Genomic DNA, 14,372 nt, shown 5'->3' with positions numbered 1-14,372 from the left:
GTGGCGCAGTGGTTAAGAATCTGCCTGCCAACGCAGGGGACACGGGTTCGAGCCCTGGTCCGGGAAGATTCCACATGCCGTGGAGCAACTAAGGCCATGCGCCACAACTACTGAAGCCCACACGCCTAGAGCCCGAGCTCCGCAACAAGAGAAGCCACCACAGTGAGAAGCCCGTGCAGTACAATGAAGAGTAGCCCCCGCGCGCCACAACTGGAGAAAGCCTGCGTGCAGCAACAAAGACCCAACGCAGCCAAAGGTAAATAAAAATAAATAAATAAATGTTTCCCTACACTCTACACATGCTTGATATAAAAATTCCTTATCTGTGCATTTTAAGTAGAAAATAGGTTAATAAATCCAAATGTATTATAGGATTTTTCAGTCTTATATGCTCTAATCAGGTACTCTCAGCACCTAAGATACAGGCTGCTAAAATGCATTCATTTGTGCATTGAACACTTCATTTTAGAGGCTATTCCTCTAAAACCATATAAAGGAATTTTCCAGACACTTGACCTTTTCTTTTTTTTTTTTTCCTTTTTTGGCCACAGTGCGTGGCGTGCAGGATCTTAGTCCCCCTACCAGGGATCGAACCCACGTTCCCTGCAGTGGAGGCGTAGAGTCTTTATCACTGGACCACCAGGGAAGTCCAAGTTTTTTCTAGGAAAGTATATAAACCCTTGGAATCTGGCCAATTAAATTTAAAAAAATTATATATTTGCTTATATAAGTTGAAAATATTTAAGGAAAAATGCATGGTGATTATTAATGACCTTTTAATTTATTTTTTGGTGGCTTACACTATCTTATAAGAGGACATTTATTTTTACTAAGAGGTTAAAAATAACCTGGAAAAGAGTGATTATTTTCTTTAAAATAGCTACCACCAAGTACTGTGATGCAGTGAATATCATCGGTATCCCCAAGTATCAGACAAGTCCCCATTATCACTATCTTCCTGAACAGTGATTATTAAAGAAGGTTCCCCAGGAGTTCTGAGTTTACAGTCATTGAAACAGAAATAATGTCCGATCTTTTAGCTGTAGCAGCAGAAATGTACCTTCACATGTGTGTTTTCAGCACTGGTATTGAGAGACGTGTTGTTTTCAGTCTGTAACAGCCTTCATTTTGACACAGTAATGGCAAGTATAGAACTCAGGTCACTTGTTTTTTTAATATTTATTTATTTATTTGGCTGAACCGTGTCTTAGTTGCAGCACACGGGATCTTTCGTTGCAGGGCGCAGGCTCTTTGTTGTGGCACAGGCGTCTCTCTAGTCGTGGCGCTAGGGCTCTCTAGTTGTGGCGCACAGGCTCTAGAGCACGCAGGCTCAGTAGTTGAGGCACAGGGGGCTTAGTTGCCCCGCAGCATGTGGGATCTTAGCTCCCCAACCAGGGATCGAACCCACGTCCCCTGCATTGGAAGGCGGATTCTTAACCACTGAACCACCAGGGAAGCCCCCACTTGTTTTTTTTTAATCTTTTAACACTGAGATAAAGGAACTTAGCTTTTTCTGAATGGCCTTTTTAAAGCATAATTATCAAAGAACAGCTTCATCATTAAAACACATGAAGTTGTTCCTGAAATGGGCACTTCTTAGCACGGGCAGTCCAGCTAAGACAGCATTCCCAGCTAGGCACAGCCATAAGAATAAGTTGGTTTCAGTGGAGTGTGAGTGGAAGTGATGTAACTTCCACCCTATTAGCTCAAAAGGAGTATGTTTGTCCAGAATTTCCCCTCTGAGTCCCTTCCCACTAGGTGGGATGCCGACTGCCAGCAACAGCTTCAGCTATTCAGATTAGGACAAGATGATGCAACAAGAAGAAAGAAGGAACCTGGGGCCCCAAATAACCTCCAGGAGCTGAGCTGTTCCAACAGCCTGACCAGCTGTACTGTGACTTGAAAGAGAACTTCATTCTTTTTAAGCCACACACACACACACACACACACACACACACACACACACACAAACTTTTAATTCAAGTTTAGCCATCACAGAGTTTCATATGTCTTAAGTTTATAGCTGGCAGAATTTTCTTAAACTGAACACACTCTAGTAACCTAGATGAAGAAGCATAATACATCCAGGAATGCAGATGGCCTCCCTCATACTCCCCTTCAAAACTATCAGCCAAGGGATTTATAACAGCATAAATTGGTTTTGTCTGCTTTTCTACTTTACATAAGTAGTATCATATTGTAGTAGATGGAAGATATGGCCACAAGCTTCTCCCATCCCTGTATGTGTGACCCTTTGCAAAGTAACTTCTCATTAATAGATGGGATCTATTTTCCCAGCCCTTGAATCTGTGACGGCCTTTGACTTGGTTTGACCAACAGGATGCAGAAGAACGAATGCTATGCAAGTCTGAGGCTCAGCCTTAGAGAGAGCTTGCCGCTTCACTTTCACCCTCTTGGAATGCTACTCCGAGGCTGCCATGTCAGGGAGTGACCTAGGCCCTGTGGAGAAGAACCCAGTACCACCACACATGTGAACAAGGTCACCTTGGACCTTCCAAGCCTGCCAAACCTCCAGCTGAACGCAGCCATAGATGAAATCAGAAGAGAAACTGCGCAGCTGGCCCACAGCATCATGAAAAACAATAACTTGTTTTAAGACTAAGTTTTGGGACAGTTTGTTATCCAGCAGCAGAGGTAGGTGAAACAATACGTACGCTTAATTTTCGTCAGGCCTCTTGGGCTCAGCATGTTTGTGAGATAGATTGACATTGTTTGATAGTATTCTATGGTGTGACAATGTTATAATTTATCCACTTAACTACTGGTGGGCATACGGGTGTTTCTAGCTTGGGGCTTTTATAGTTAGTGTTGCTATGAACATTCCATTAGTATGTCATCTGGCATCGTATTCACTGTATAACCAGGGGAGGCCATTCTGGGCCATAGGGTAGAGTGCGTGATCAGCTTTAGTAGATACCACCTCTTTTCCAAAAAGTTTGTCACAGTTCACATTCCCACCAGCTGTGGAGGACCTTCAGCAGAGTTTCCGTTGTCCGTACCCTTGCTAACACTTTGTGCTCTTAAACTTTGCAAGCCTCAGTTTTAAAGATGAGTGTGTAAATGTTGAAGACTGTACGAGGGAAGTGTGAGCTCCACGGGCCAACATTAGAAAGAAGCTGGACCAGCTGGTTTTGATTGTACCTTTCTTCCTGACACCTCCGGTTAAGAGGCCAGAATTTTAACAGTAAAACCTTATATGCGCTATACAAACTACTTTCACAATCATGGTTTCATCTGAGCCTTCCAATAAAATAACACTGGTGTCAACTAGCACTGCATGTCCAGGTGCTGAACTCGCAGTCCATCCAGAAACAGTCTTTTGGAAAACAGCCACCTTCACATGACTAATAACCTTGTACACATTTAAAATGGGGCTGCATGAAATGTTGTCCATGATTCACCCTAAGTGAAAAACACAGGTGACAAAACAGCCCCATACAGCCTCATCCCATTTTGGTAAAAATATATCTGCACATATGTCTATACATTCATAGATGAAGGTCTGGAAGAAATAGAGCAAAAATGTTAACAGTGTTAGCTCTGGGTATTGAGTTTAAAAATGAATTTATCTTCTACTTTATGTCTTTTTTTTTGTAATGAGGATGAATCAGTTTCATTTTAAAAACTTAATTGTTTTTGAAATAGATAACTCATTCACATAGTCACAATCAAGAGTGCAAGAGTTTTATACATTAAAGTCTCCCTCTCATCCACGTCTGCCTTCCATCTGGCTCCCTCCAGAGGTAACCAGTGTTACCAGCAACTACTGTACTTTTTCAGAGACATTTCACGCATATACTACAAGCAAATACATACATTTGTTATTTCCTTTGTCACTTTTATGATCAAAAACAAGACTATTTTCATTTTGAAGAAAAGGTTGTAGAGACTATTTTATGATGTGGAAAGATAAGCGGAAAGGCTACAAAACAGTACATAGAGTATGACATATTTTATAATAATGTATGAAAAAATTTTGCATTTAAAATACTTATAAAGAGACTGAAAGGCTATACACCGAAAGGCTATGATAAACATACCTTTGTCCAGAAAGAATTTTTCTTTGTTTCTAATGACCATCCATAGAAAAGTTCTTATTGTGAAACCATAATTCAAGTTTCATACTGAAGATTCTATGACCCATTTGTTTGAACCATGTGATAATTAGAATACAATAATACAATTACAAAAAACCACTTTGAGTTGCCTCTCATCTAGAAGACGTTATTTTTACAGTCTTATTTATTGTGGAGAGGGCTTTATGTTAGACCCTTCACATTGTTGGGATCCTGAGCTTTATTTTTTCGGTGGTCATCTCTGCATGTAGGATTTTGGGTGAGTTTATTTCCTCCTTATAGGTGACAGTGTGGCCTGGTTTTAGGGCGTGGACTCCAGCACCACCATGCCTGGTTCAAATCCCAGTCTGCTGCTTCTTAGTCTCACGACCTTGGGCAAGAGACTTAATCTGTGTCTCAGTGCCGTCATCTGTGAAATGGAGATGGTATGATGGCAGCATCTACTCACAGAGTTCTCAACAGGGATGTCATACGATTCAGGTAGAGCCCCTCGAATAGTGCCTAGCATTGTTCCTAAGTGTCAGTGTTATATTCATCTGAGTTGCCTAATTTTTCCATATTGGACATGTACTACAATAAAAAAGAATAAACTCCCATGAGAGAAGGGAAACTAGACAGATGTAGAGACGAGCACAAATGAGAAAGTGCCATAGAGAAGAGTGCAAACCATGAGGCCCCGGGAACCCAGCGAGGAGGGAGGGGCCCGGCTTTTTGATTTTGACTAAAAGCCCCGTGAAAGGATCCCTCTGTCGGTACTGCAAGCTGAGCATTCCAAGAGCAGAGATGGACTTTGGTCCAGGAGCCTTCTCTCTGGGCATTTGGAGAAGGCCTTTGAGACCTTCCTGGAAGCTGCCCTGGCCCTTCCTTGTACAAACGGCCTCTTGCAACTTTTTGCCGCTGTCTTCCTGGCAGGGGTCATGTGGAGAAAGGCTTCAGAGTAAGTGTCAGGACTTACCTGGCTGTGCCTGGCCCAACTCACTCCAAGGACCTTCAGGGGGCAGTTACTGCCACCCTGATGTCGCGGCAAGTCTGGGGGACTGGAAGACAAGATGCTTCATTCACAGCCCAGCTGGAGGAAGAACCGTCCAATTGCAGTTCTGTGTTTCTAAACACACCAGGTGGCATGGGCAGGAGGCCTGCTGTCCTGTGTCCTCAGCCGGGAACCCTCTGCCTGGGGACAGAGAGGGGAGGGAAGGCAGATGAAGGGAGAGGAGGAAAGCGCAGGGCTAGGAGCTGGAGGCCCTGGGGTCCAGCCTTAGCTCTGACGTTTCGCATTGACGTTAGCTGGGATAAATTCTTAATTTCATCAAAATCCAATCACTCCTCACAGAATCCCTTGAATTGAAATGGGAATAACAATGCCAGATGTGACCTGCTTGATGAAAGGAATTATGTGAACTACTTTATATTTGAAAGAATATCTAGATCCTGTAGTTCCTGCTAAGTCTGAGGTAAACGAGGGCTGGGAAATAGTGTTATATCAGTGTTTCTAAATTTATTCAATTGACACATTTTTAAAATAAAATAAAATAAAATAATAAAAGTTCATAATCCTTATCCACAATGCTTAAAATCCCCCCGTTCTGGAGACAAAGGTTTTGTTGGGTTTTTTTTGCGGTACGCGGGCCTCTCACTGCTGTGGCCTCTCCCCTTGCGGAGCACAGGCTCCGGACGCGCAGGCTCAGCGGCCATGGCTCACGGGCCCAGCCGCTCCACGGCATGTGGGATCTTTCCGGACCGGGGCACGAGCCCGTGTCCCCTGCATCGGCAGGCAGACTCTCAACCACTGTGCCACCAGGAAAGCCCTGGAGACAAAGGTTTTTTTCATTAAATTTGGGGCCAAAATTGACCCGATGGTGCTTATTCTTTCGGGTATCAATCTTTATAATAAACTGCAGAATATTAATGCATTTGATTACCAGGTGCTGCCTGCCTCAGGTCTCACTAGTATATGGTAAATGCATCATATTATCTTCCTAAAATATGAAAAATTCTGAAACACATCTGGCCCCAAGGGTTTTGCATGAGGATTGTGACGTGTAAAACAAACTCAGATGCTGCACACAGGAAATGGGGAGGGAGGGACGGTGTCCATTCCCAGGCTGATATTCACCCAGCCCTGTCTGGGACATCTTCCTGGTGTCAGATCCCTGAGAAGTCTTTAAGAACCTGAAGACAAATGTACCCGGGATGAGTCAAGGAGCATATACTGGGGATATTTTTTCCTAAATTAGTCTTCATACTTCAGTGTGTCTCTGAATCCCCCTGGGGATCTAGTGAAAATGCAAATTCTGATTCAGTAGGTCTGGAATGGGCCTGAGCTTCTGCATTCCTATCAATCTCCAGGTGATGCTTCTGCTGCTGGGACTGTTCTGGGCTCCGGATAAGCCTAAGGCATAGCTCCAAGTCATAACAATGTGGTGCCCCCCAGGGAGAGCTGCCCCCTGCCCTTGGCGGGGGTGGGAGCTCGCTCAACACTGATCACCTGACCAAAACCTGCCTCGTCACCGCCTTTTCTCCATCCTCCGCTGCCCATTTACTGCCTTCTGCTGCCTCTTCCTCCCTGCATGGTTCATGCCACCCTCCGCCTCCATCCCCGACCTTGGCTGGGCCTCACCAAGTCTCATGACTCTTCACTCACCCGGTTCCAAGGTACTGCTTAGACGAGGTGCTTTTCCAGCTGACTGACCTCACCTCCGAAGCATGAACTAAATTAGTTCAACTCTCAAATTCCTGAGATGGCTCACTATCTCTCCTGGGTATCTCCCGGAAAATTTTCCACTGTTTGCAAAGTACTCCCTAGCCCTGACCACCCAGAGATATTAATGATAATGCATTTGCTCACTAGACAAGCAGTGACCCGGGAAAGGGCCATGGGTTATTTTATTTTTATGTCAATGCTTGCAATGCCCTGACTGATTTCTTACACACCCTCCTTGCTTCTTTTTAAGTTCTGGATTCCCGGGTTGCAGAAAACTCAGACTTCCTTGTTTTCCAAGTGAATTTTCCTATTGCAAAAGTAATACATATCTATTAATAAAAGTTTAGAAAATATAGTTAAGAAGAAAATGTCAATACCAGTAAACTTAGCACGCAGAGATAACCATTGGCACATTTTGTCTCATGGCCTTTCAGGCTTTATATATAAATTTTGGTTTACAAAATCTGGATCATACATATAACATTTTGTAACTGCTTTGCCCCCCTCCATTTATAGTATATTGTGACCATTTTCACAGATCAATAAAAATTCTTCTGCAATAGCATTTTAAATAAGGGACTTCCCTAGCGGTCCAGTGGTTAAGACTTCACGCTTCCACCACAGGGAGCGTGTGTTCAATCCCAGGCCAGGAATAGAATGAAGGCCGAATACACATATATTTCTTACTATAAATCACAATATCACACATACCTTTTGGATACTTACAGGGAATTATATTATTATGTAAAAGTGTATAAACTTCTTCATGGTTCGCATGAGTTGCCAAACCAGAAAGCATGGCTTCCAAACTCTCAAATACGAACCAGATCCTTTGGGCTGAATCAGTGTCTGGAATTCTCACTAACCTTAGTTAACCAGAAGTGATACTGGAAAGCAGGGCGTTCTAGGTCTGAGAGGAAATTCCTGGCCACCAGGTCATGCCTTGAGGCATCCCTCTGTCTCCTGCTCAGAAAGAGGAAAAATGCTTAGAGGTCTCTGTTAGGGATCTACAACTTCCCAAAGAACACAGCTATTTTTCAGACAATTCAAGGCTAATCTAAATCCTGCAATCATTTTGGCATTTATTTTTCCAGCCAATATTTATATATTTAAAATGAAGAGATTAGGGGAACTTCCTGGCTGTCCACTGGTTAGGACTCAGCACTTCCACTGCAGGGGGCCCGGGTTCAATCCCAGTTCAGGGAACTAAGATTCCGCATGCCTTGAGGTGCGGCCAAAAAAAAAAAAAACAAACAACAACAAATGAAGGGATTAGATCAATAAGGGAATGGTTAAGTAATCTGTGGTACAGCCATTCAATGAAATATGATACAACCATTAAAAAACTGAAAAAGCTCTTTATGCACTAATACAGAATGATATCTCAGATACATTGTTAAGTGAAAAAAGCAAGGTGTAGAACCATGTATACCAAATGCACATTTGTGTAAAAAGGAGGAATAGGGATACACAGACATTCTGAAATAGGAGTTTTGCTTGTGTATTCATAAAGCGTGTTTGGAAAGATACACAAGAAACTGATGGTATAATTCCTTAACTTTTAGGGAAGTTAGGTAGCTGGGAGAACAACATTTTTGTTGCAAAATGAAACCTCTTATGCTGAACATGCAAATGTATTACCTCTTCTAAAATAAAAATTTTAAAACACAAAATAAGAGGACTAGGGCATTTGATTACATCCTAAAATACATTTATTTCTGTTTATTCTCCAAACCCCAATTTAAATGGTCAGTAAAGGAATAAAAGAAGAGGACCATATGTACAGAGAATAGGAGAGGGAACAAAAGATGGATCGTATGAACACACTTTTGGGGGACAGTGAGGCAACGGCACAGATTTCAGAGTCATACTTGCAGTCCCAGCTCTTTAACTTGCTTCTCATGAGCTCTTGGGTAAACCCCTTACTTGCTTTGAGCTTCCGATTCCTTATCTGTGGAAGAGTAAGGACAAGTCATTTATTTTATGTGATCCATATTGTGCCTTGTGGGAGTGTTGGGAGGATTCATTGTCCCAGATCAGAAGCATTTAATAAAGCACATAAACTGCTATTATTACTTTTAATAATAGTAGCAGGCTTTAGCTAATATTATGTTAATGTTTGTCAGTCTGACAGGAAAAATAGCAGTATCTTATTTAAAATCTGAATTTCTCTAATTATAAATGAGGTTGAACAATTACATATATATTCCACTTGTATTTCTTTTTCTGTGATTTGCCTGATCATCTCTTAATAATAGTTAACATTTACTGCATGTTACTGTGTACCAGGCACTGTGTTATGATCTCTGCATGCATTATCTCATTTAACCTGGGGATCAAATAGGTAAAATTATTATGCCCATTTTCAGCTGAGAAAAATAATATTTAGAGAAATTAATTTGCTCAAGTCTCCATCACTAGTAAGTAGAGTCTGGATTCTGAGCGAGGACTTGACTCTGACCCAGAAATCTGACTTAATCGAGAACCCAGGCTCTTCAGGCTTATGCTTCAGTGACTCTCCCCTAATGGTTTTCCTTTTGGATTAAATAATTTTCTCAATATTTTGCAAGTACCCTTTGTATTTTAGTTGCAGGCGCAGAGTAGGAAAGGATCGATCTGTGCCGAGGGGCAGAAATGGCATCAGAGACAACCTGCCTGCCTGTCAACTGCCCATAAGGCTGTGTGTGAGCCAAGGCGGTGCAGTCAGAGGTGATGCAGGAGACCAACCGGGTGCAGAACAGAGGCCTGCAACGATGAGTGGACTTCGACCCCCTTAGAGAGAAAGCAAGAGTGACTCACAGGAGGAAGATGAAACCAAAGCTTCCAGGCTGTCCCTGGTAGGCTCAGACAGTCCAAAGGCAGCAGAGGGAAGGAGAGAAAATCCTGAGATGGAGCGCTGGCCAAGAGCTTCCTGAAGACCATGCAAATGAGGCACGCCCACAGCTGCCTGGAAACCAGGCCGGGAGAAGTCAGAGCCCAGAGCACATGCTGCAGGGCCGTGCTAGGCAAAGGAGCTGGAGGAGGTGGAGGAGGCGCCAAGGGAGCAGGTAAGGAACCAGGGAGGGTCATGGAGGGACGGCTCACAGGGCCCTGCATCCTGAGAGGCAGCATCATCCACCGACCCGGTGAATGCTGTCCTGGGAGGCAGGGTTCCTGGGATCATCTTTCAAGCTCAGCCATTCTTTAGCTGTGAAGCCTTGGGCAAGTCACTTCACCATTCTGAGCCTTGATGTTCCCATCTATAAAATGAGTGTAAAAATAGCATGCTACCTATGTATTGAGCATCTGCTGTGCTTTGCTGTGCACATAACAGTCATTATCCCCTCCTCACAGCAAGCTCATAAGGTGAGATCATTAGCCTATATTACAGAGGAAAACAAAGCTCAGAGAGGTTAAGCCATTTGTCTAAGACCTCACAGCAAAGAAGTCTGGTTCCATAGCTGCACACTGTCGACTCCTGATCCTGCTTCCTTCAGAGGGTGGTTTTACAGAATCAAATGGTCTATGCAAATGGAAAAAAAATTGCAAAAGGCAAATTATACCATCAAGATGTGAGTTACCACACTTAGACCCCAGCCAGGACTGAGGCCCTTTGTAAACTGGGAAGTCCTATAAAAATGCTAGTTCTTCACCTCTCTCCTCTGGAGGTTGAAAGTATTGGGGTGATGCTACAGACAATGGATATTTGGCTGACTGACCTGCTCACAGACTGAGGCGATATCTTTGGGGTGGTATTGGGATGTCCTGGCTTGAGAGTGAGTCGTTGGTGGTTAAGTGGCCAGAGTTCCTCCTGGAGACAGACTCTATAGCCACAGACAAGGTCTGAGGTGACCGTGGCAGATAAGGGCCCAGGTGCTGATTCAACAGTGATCATCCCTCTTCTTGAGCATCCCTTTACAGCTTTGGCCATGGAACTTCAGGAAATGGAAGCCTGCTTTGTGGGGAGGGGAAGATCTTTAAGGGTAGTAAGCTTAGTGCGATAAAGTTAGAATAAAGTTAGAATTTTCAGGCAAGAGAATGAAAAACAAACAAACTAACAAACCTATAATCTTACCCCCAGAGATAACCACTGTTGACATTTCAGTGTTTGTTTTTCCACACATTTTTTTCCGTTGCACACATATATTGAAAAATTAGATTGTACTGTAATATGTTTTTTTTTGTTTGTTTTTTTGCGGTACGCGGGCCTGTCACTGCTGTGGCCTCTCCCGTTGCGGAGCACAGGCTCCGGACACGCAGGCTCAGTGGGCATGGCTCACGGGCCCAGCCGCTCCGCAGCATGTGGGATCCTCCTGGACCGGGACATGAACCTGTGTCCCCTGCATCGGCTTGCTTTGCTGTGCACATAACAGTCATTATCCCCTCCTCACAGCAAGCTCATAAGGTGAGATCATTAGCCTATATTACAGAGGAAAACAAAGCTCAGAGAGGTTAAGCCATTTGTCTAAGACCTCACAGCAAAGAAGTCTGGTTCCATAGCTGCACACTGTCGACTCCTGATCCTGCTTCCTTCAGAGGGTGGTTTTACAGAATCAAATGGTCTATGCAAATGGAAAAAAAATTGCAAAAGGCAAATTATACCATCAAGATGTGAGTTACCACACTTAGACCCCAGCCAGGACTGAGGCCCTTTGTAAACTGGGAAGTCCTATAAAAATGCTAGTTCTTCACCTCTCTCCTCTGGAGGTTGAAAGTATTGGGGTGATGCTACAGACAATGGATATTTGGCTGACTGACCTGCTCACAGACTGAGGCGATATCTTTGGGGTGGTATTGGGATGTCCTGGCTTGAGAGTGAGTCGTTGGTGGTTAAGTGGCCAGAGTTCCTCCTGGAGACAGACTCTATAGCCACAGACAAGGTCTGAGGTGACCGTGGCAGATAAGGGCCCAGGTGCTGATTCAACAGTGATCATCCCTCTTCTTGAGCATCCCTTTACAGCTTTGGCCATGGAACTTCAGGAAATGGAAGCCTGCTTTGTGGGGAGGGGAAGATCTTTAAGGGTAGTAAGCTTAGTGCGATAAAGTTAGAATAAAGTTAGAATTTTCAGGCAAGAGAATGAAAAACAAACAAACTAACAAACCTATAATCTTACCCCCAGAGATAACCACTGTTGACATTTCAGTGTTTGTTTTTCCACACATTTTTTTCCGTTGCACACATATATTGAAAAATTAGATTGTACTGTAATATGTTTTTTTTTGTTTGTTTTTTTGCGGTACGCGGGCCTGTCACTGCTGTGGCCTCTCCCGTTGCGGAGCACAGGCTCCGGACACGCAGGCTCAGTGGGCATGGCTCACGGGCCCAGCCGCTCCGCAGCATGTGGGATCCTCCTGGACCGGGACATGAACCTGTGTCCCCTGCATCGGCAGGCAGACTCTCAACCGCTGTGCCACCAGGGAAGCCCTGTAATATGGTTTTATTACTGGTTCTTTTCACTTAATGACATGTCATGAACGTATTTCCATATCAATAGATGTTTTATCACATCATTTAAAGGCTGCAGAATGTCTCTTTGTATGGATGGAGCAGAATTTATTTAATAAGTGTCCTACTATTGGATAATTAGGCAGTTTTCAATTTTTAACCATTAGAGCCGTGCTTTCTACCCAAATCTTGATACAGGTCCTGGATTATTTCCACGGGATAAATTACCAGTGGGGGAACTGCTGAATCAAGGTTATGTATATTTTAAGGCCTTTGATAAATACTAAAGGTCTGCTTCTGACACACTCTGGAATTCAGGGGCTCCTCAAAGCTCAATGCAGAAAATTTCATGGCCTCAAAGTCAGCCTTGAGCCTTCCTCTCTCTCAAATCCATTTGCAGGGATAATGCAACCACCTCATATATAGTCTTTACCGGGTGCCAGGCTCTGTCTAAGAGCTTTATCCTCTGAGGCACCACTTTTAGCTTCCTCTTCAGAAGAAACTGAAGAACAGAGAGGTTAAACAGTTCACTTGGAATCACAGCCCTAACAAGCAGTGTGTTGGGGGTCAATAGCCTTGACAACCTGGTTCTAGGATCTATGCTGTCCACTGCTTCTTGGAAAGTATATTTGATCGCATCTGCAAAGATAGCTTTCACCCTTCCCTTTGATCTTCTCCACCAGTGCCTCACATGCAGCAAGCCCCACCATCCCAACTTGGACCACGGCTAGAGCCCCTAACTGGTCTTCCATTTCCACTCATCCCTTTCACTCTGTCTTCTGCTCTGCAGCTGGAATGTTGCTTTAAAAATGGAAATAGGGGCTTCCCTGGTGGCGCAGTGGTTGAGAGTCCGCCTGCCGATGCAAGGGACACGGGTTCGTGCCCTGGTCCGGGAAGATCCCACGTGCTGCGGAGCAGCTGGGCCCGTGAGCCATGGCCGCTGAGCCTGCGCGTCCGGAGCCTGTGCTCCACAACGGGAGAGGCCACAACAGTGAGAGGCCCGTGTACCGCAAAAAAAAAATGGAAATAGGATCGGGTCACCCCACCCCCCACCCCCGAACCCTGCCGGCAAGCACATACATACACACACGCTCAGCCCTAGAATAAAACCCAGATGCATTCCCCAGCCTCCGGGGCAGCCTCTCTGGCTTCTTCCTAAAAGCCACTTCCCCATCCAGACCCACCCCCTACACCCCAGTCACCCGGCCTCCTTTCACTTCCTCAACGACAGAGCTTTTTCTCACCTTAAGGCTTTAGCACATGCTGTTCCCTTGAGCTCGAATGCTCTTCTTCCACCCTGCAGGGCTGGATTCTTCTCATCCTCTGGTCTTGGCTTTCATATCATCTCTCTGGAGAAAGCTTCCCTGGTGATCTCACCTGAAGCAACAAGTCCCCTAAGCCCATTTTCCTTTTTGTCCTTTATAGTATTAATTAAAATTGTGTATTTATTGCCCATTACTCATTAAATGTCTCTTTCCCTCACTAGACTCTAAATGTCATGAGGTCAAAGACCATGTCTATTTTGTTCCCCATTATTTACCCAGTGCCTAGCACAGCACCTGGCATGTGGCGAGCTCTCATTAACTCAATGACTGCTCGTAGAAAGGACGAATTGTCCACAGAGGGAGGCATTCATTGGTGAGGATCTTTGGCAAAGTATCCAAGCTTCAGCCAGAGCTGTTCCATCCTCCTCCTGCAAGTCTTCACTTCCTCTTCCCTGTCCCGAAGCAGTGACAGAGGTCTAGGGTCTAGAAGGAAACCAGGAAGCCATGGGTGAGAATGTAAGCAGGTTTTGCTTCAGGCGCCAACTCAGTCAGGGTAGATGATGTCATATCGGGGGCACAAGGGAGACTCGTTACCCCCAAGGCCCCCCTGCACAGTTCCTGGATTCCTACCATGAGAGACTTCTGGCCACGCGGAATCTCCTAGTGAAAGGCAAACACTCACTATCCAGTTAATAACACACATCCAACAGGTGGACTGAATGGCTGAGGGCTCTACCTTTCTGACAGCAGCATGGTGGTGGCCTGGAAGTCCAGGTGTCACCACTAACTAGTGGGTGGCCTTGGGTGAGAGTCACTTCTTGCCTCCCATCTGCAAAGTGAGTGGTTAGGATGGAGAAGAGGTTTTTTTTTTTTTTTTTAATATT

At 44.5% G+C, this 14,372-nt stretch overlaps 1 protein-coding gene across 2 annotated transcripts in view; it reads left to right on the top strand.

Annotated features, from left to right (window-relative positions):
- The first annotated feature begins 191 nt into the window (after positions 1-191).
- Positions 192-14,372, top strand: part of RNF183 (ring finger protein 183) — a 17,369-nt gene continuing 3,188 nt past the window's right edge. Inside the window, exons 1-3 of one of the 2 annotated variants that reach the window (XM_024762105.1) lie at positions 192-256; positions 2,341-2,655; positions 9,386-9,845. In XM_024762105.1, the coding sequence (XP_024617873.1) occupies positions 9,719-9,845 (127 nt within the window). In that variant the 5' untranslated portion in view covers positions 192-256; positions 2,341-2,655; positions 9,386-9,718. Of the gene's footprint in view, positions 257-2,340; positions 2,656-6,693; positions 6,750-9,385; positions 9,846-14,372 lie in introns of those variants that run through there. The other variant, XM_024762107.1, reaches the window with a different exon arrangement.

Source organism: Neophocaena asiaeorientalis, unplaced genomic scaffold (assembly GCF_003031525.2).
Source record: "Neophocaena asiaeorientalis asiaeorientalis breed wild unplaced genomic scaffold, Neophocaena_asiaeorientalis_V1.1 scaffold78, whole genome shotgun sequence".
Lineage (NCBI taxonomy): Eukaryota > Metazoa > Chordata > Mammalia > Artiodactyla > Phocoenidae > Neophocaena > Neophocaena asiaeorientalis.
Note: the sequence above shows the minus strand (reverse complement) of the source record. Positions and strands in the feature narration are given on the sequence as shown.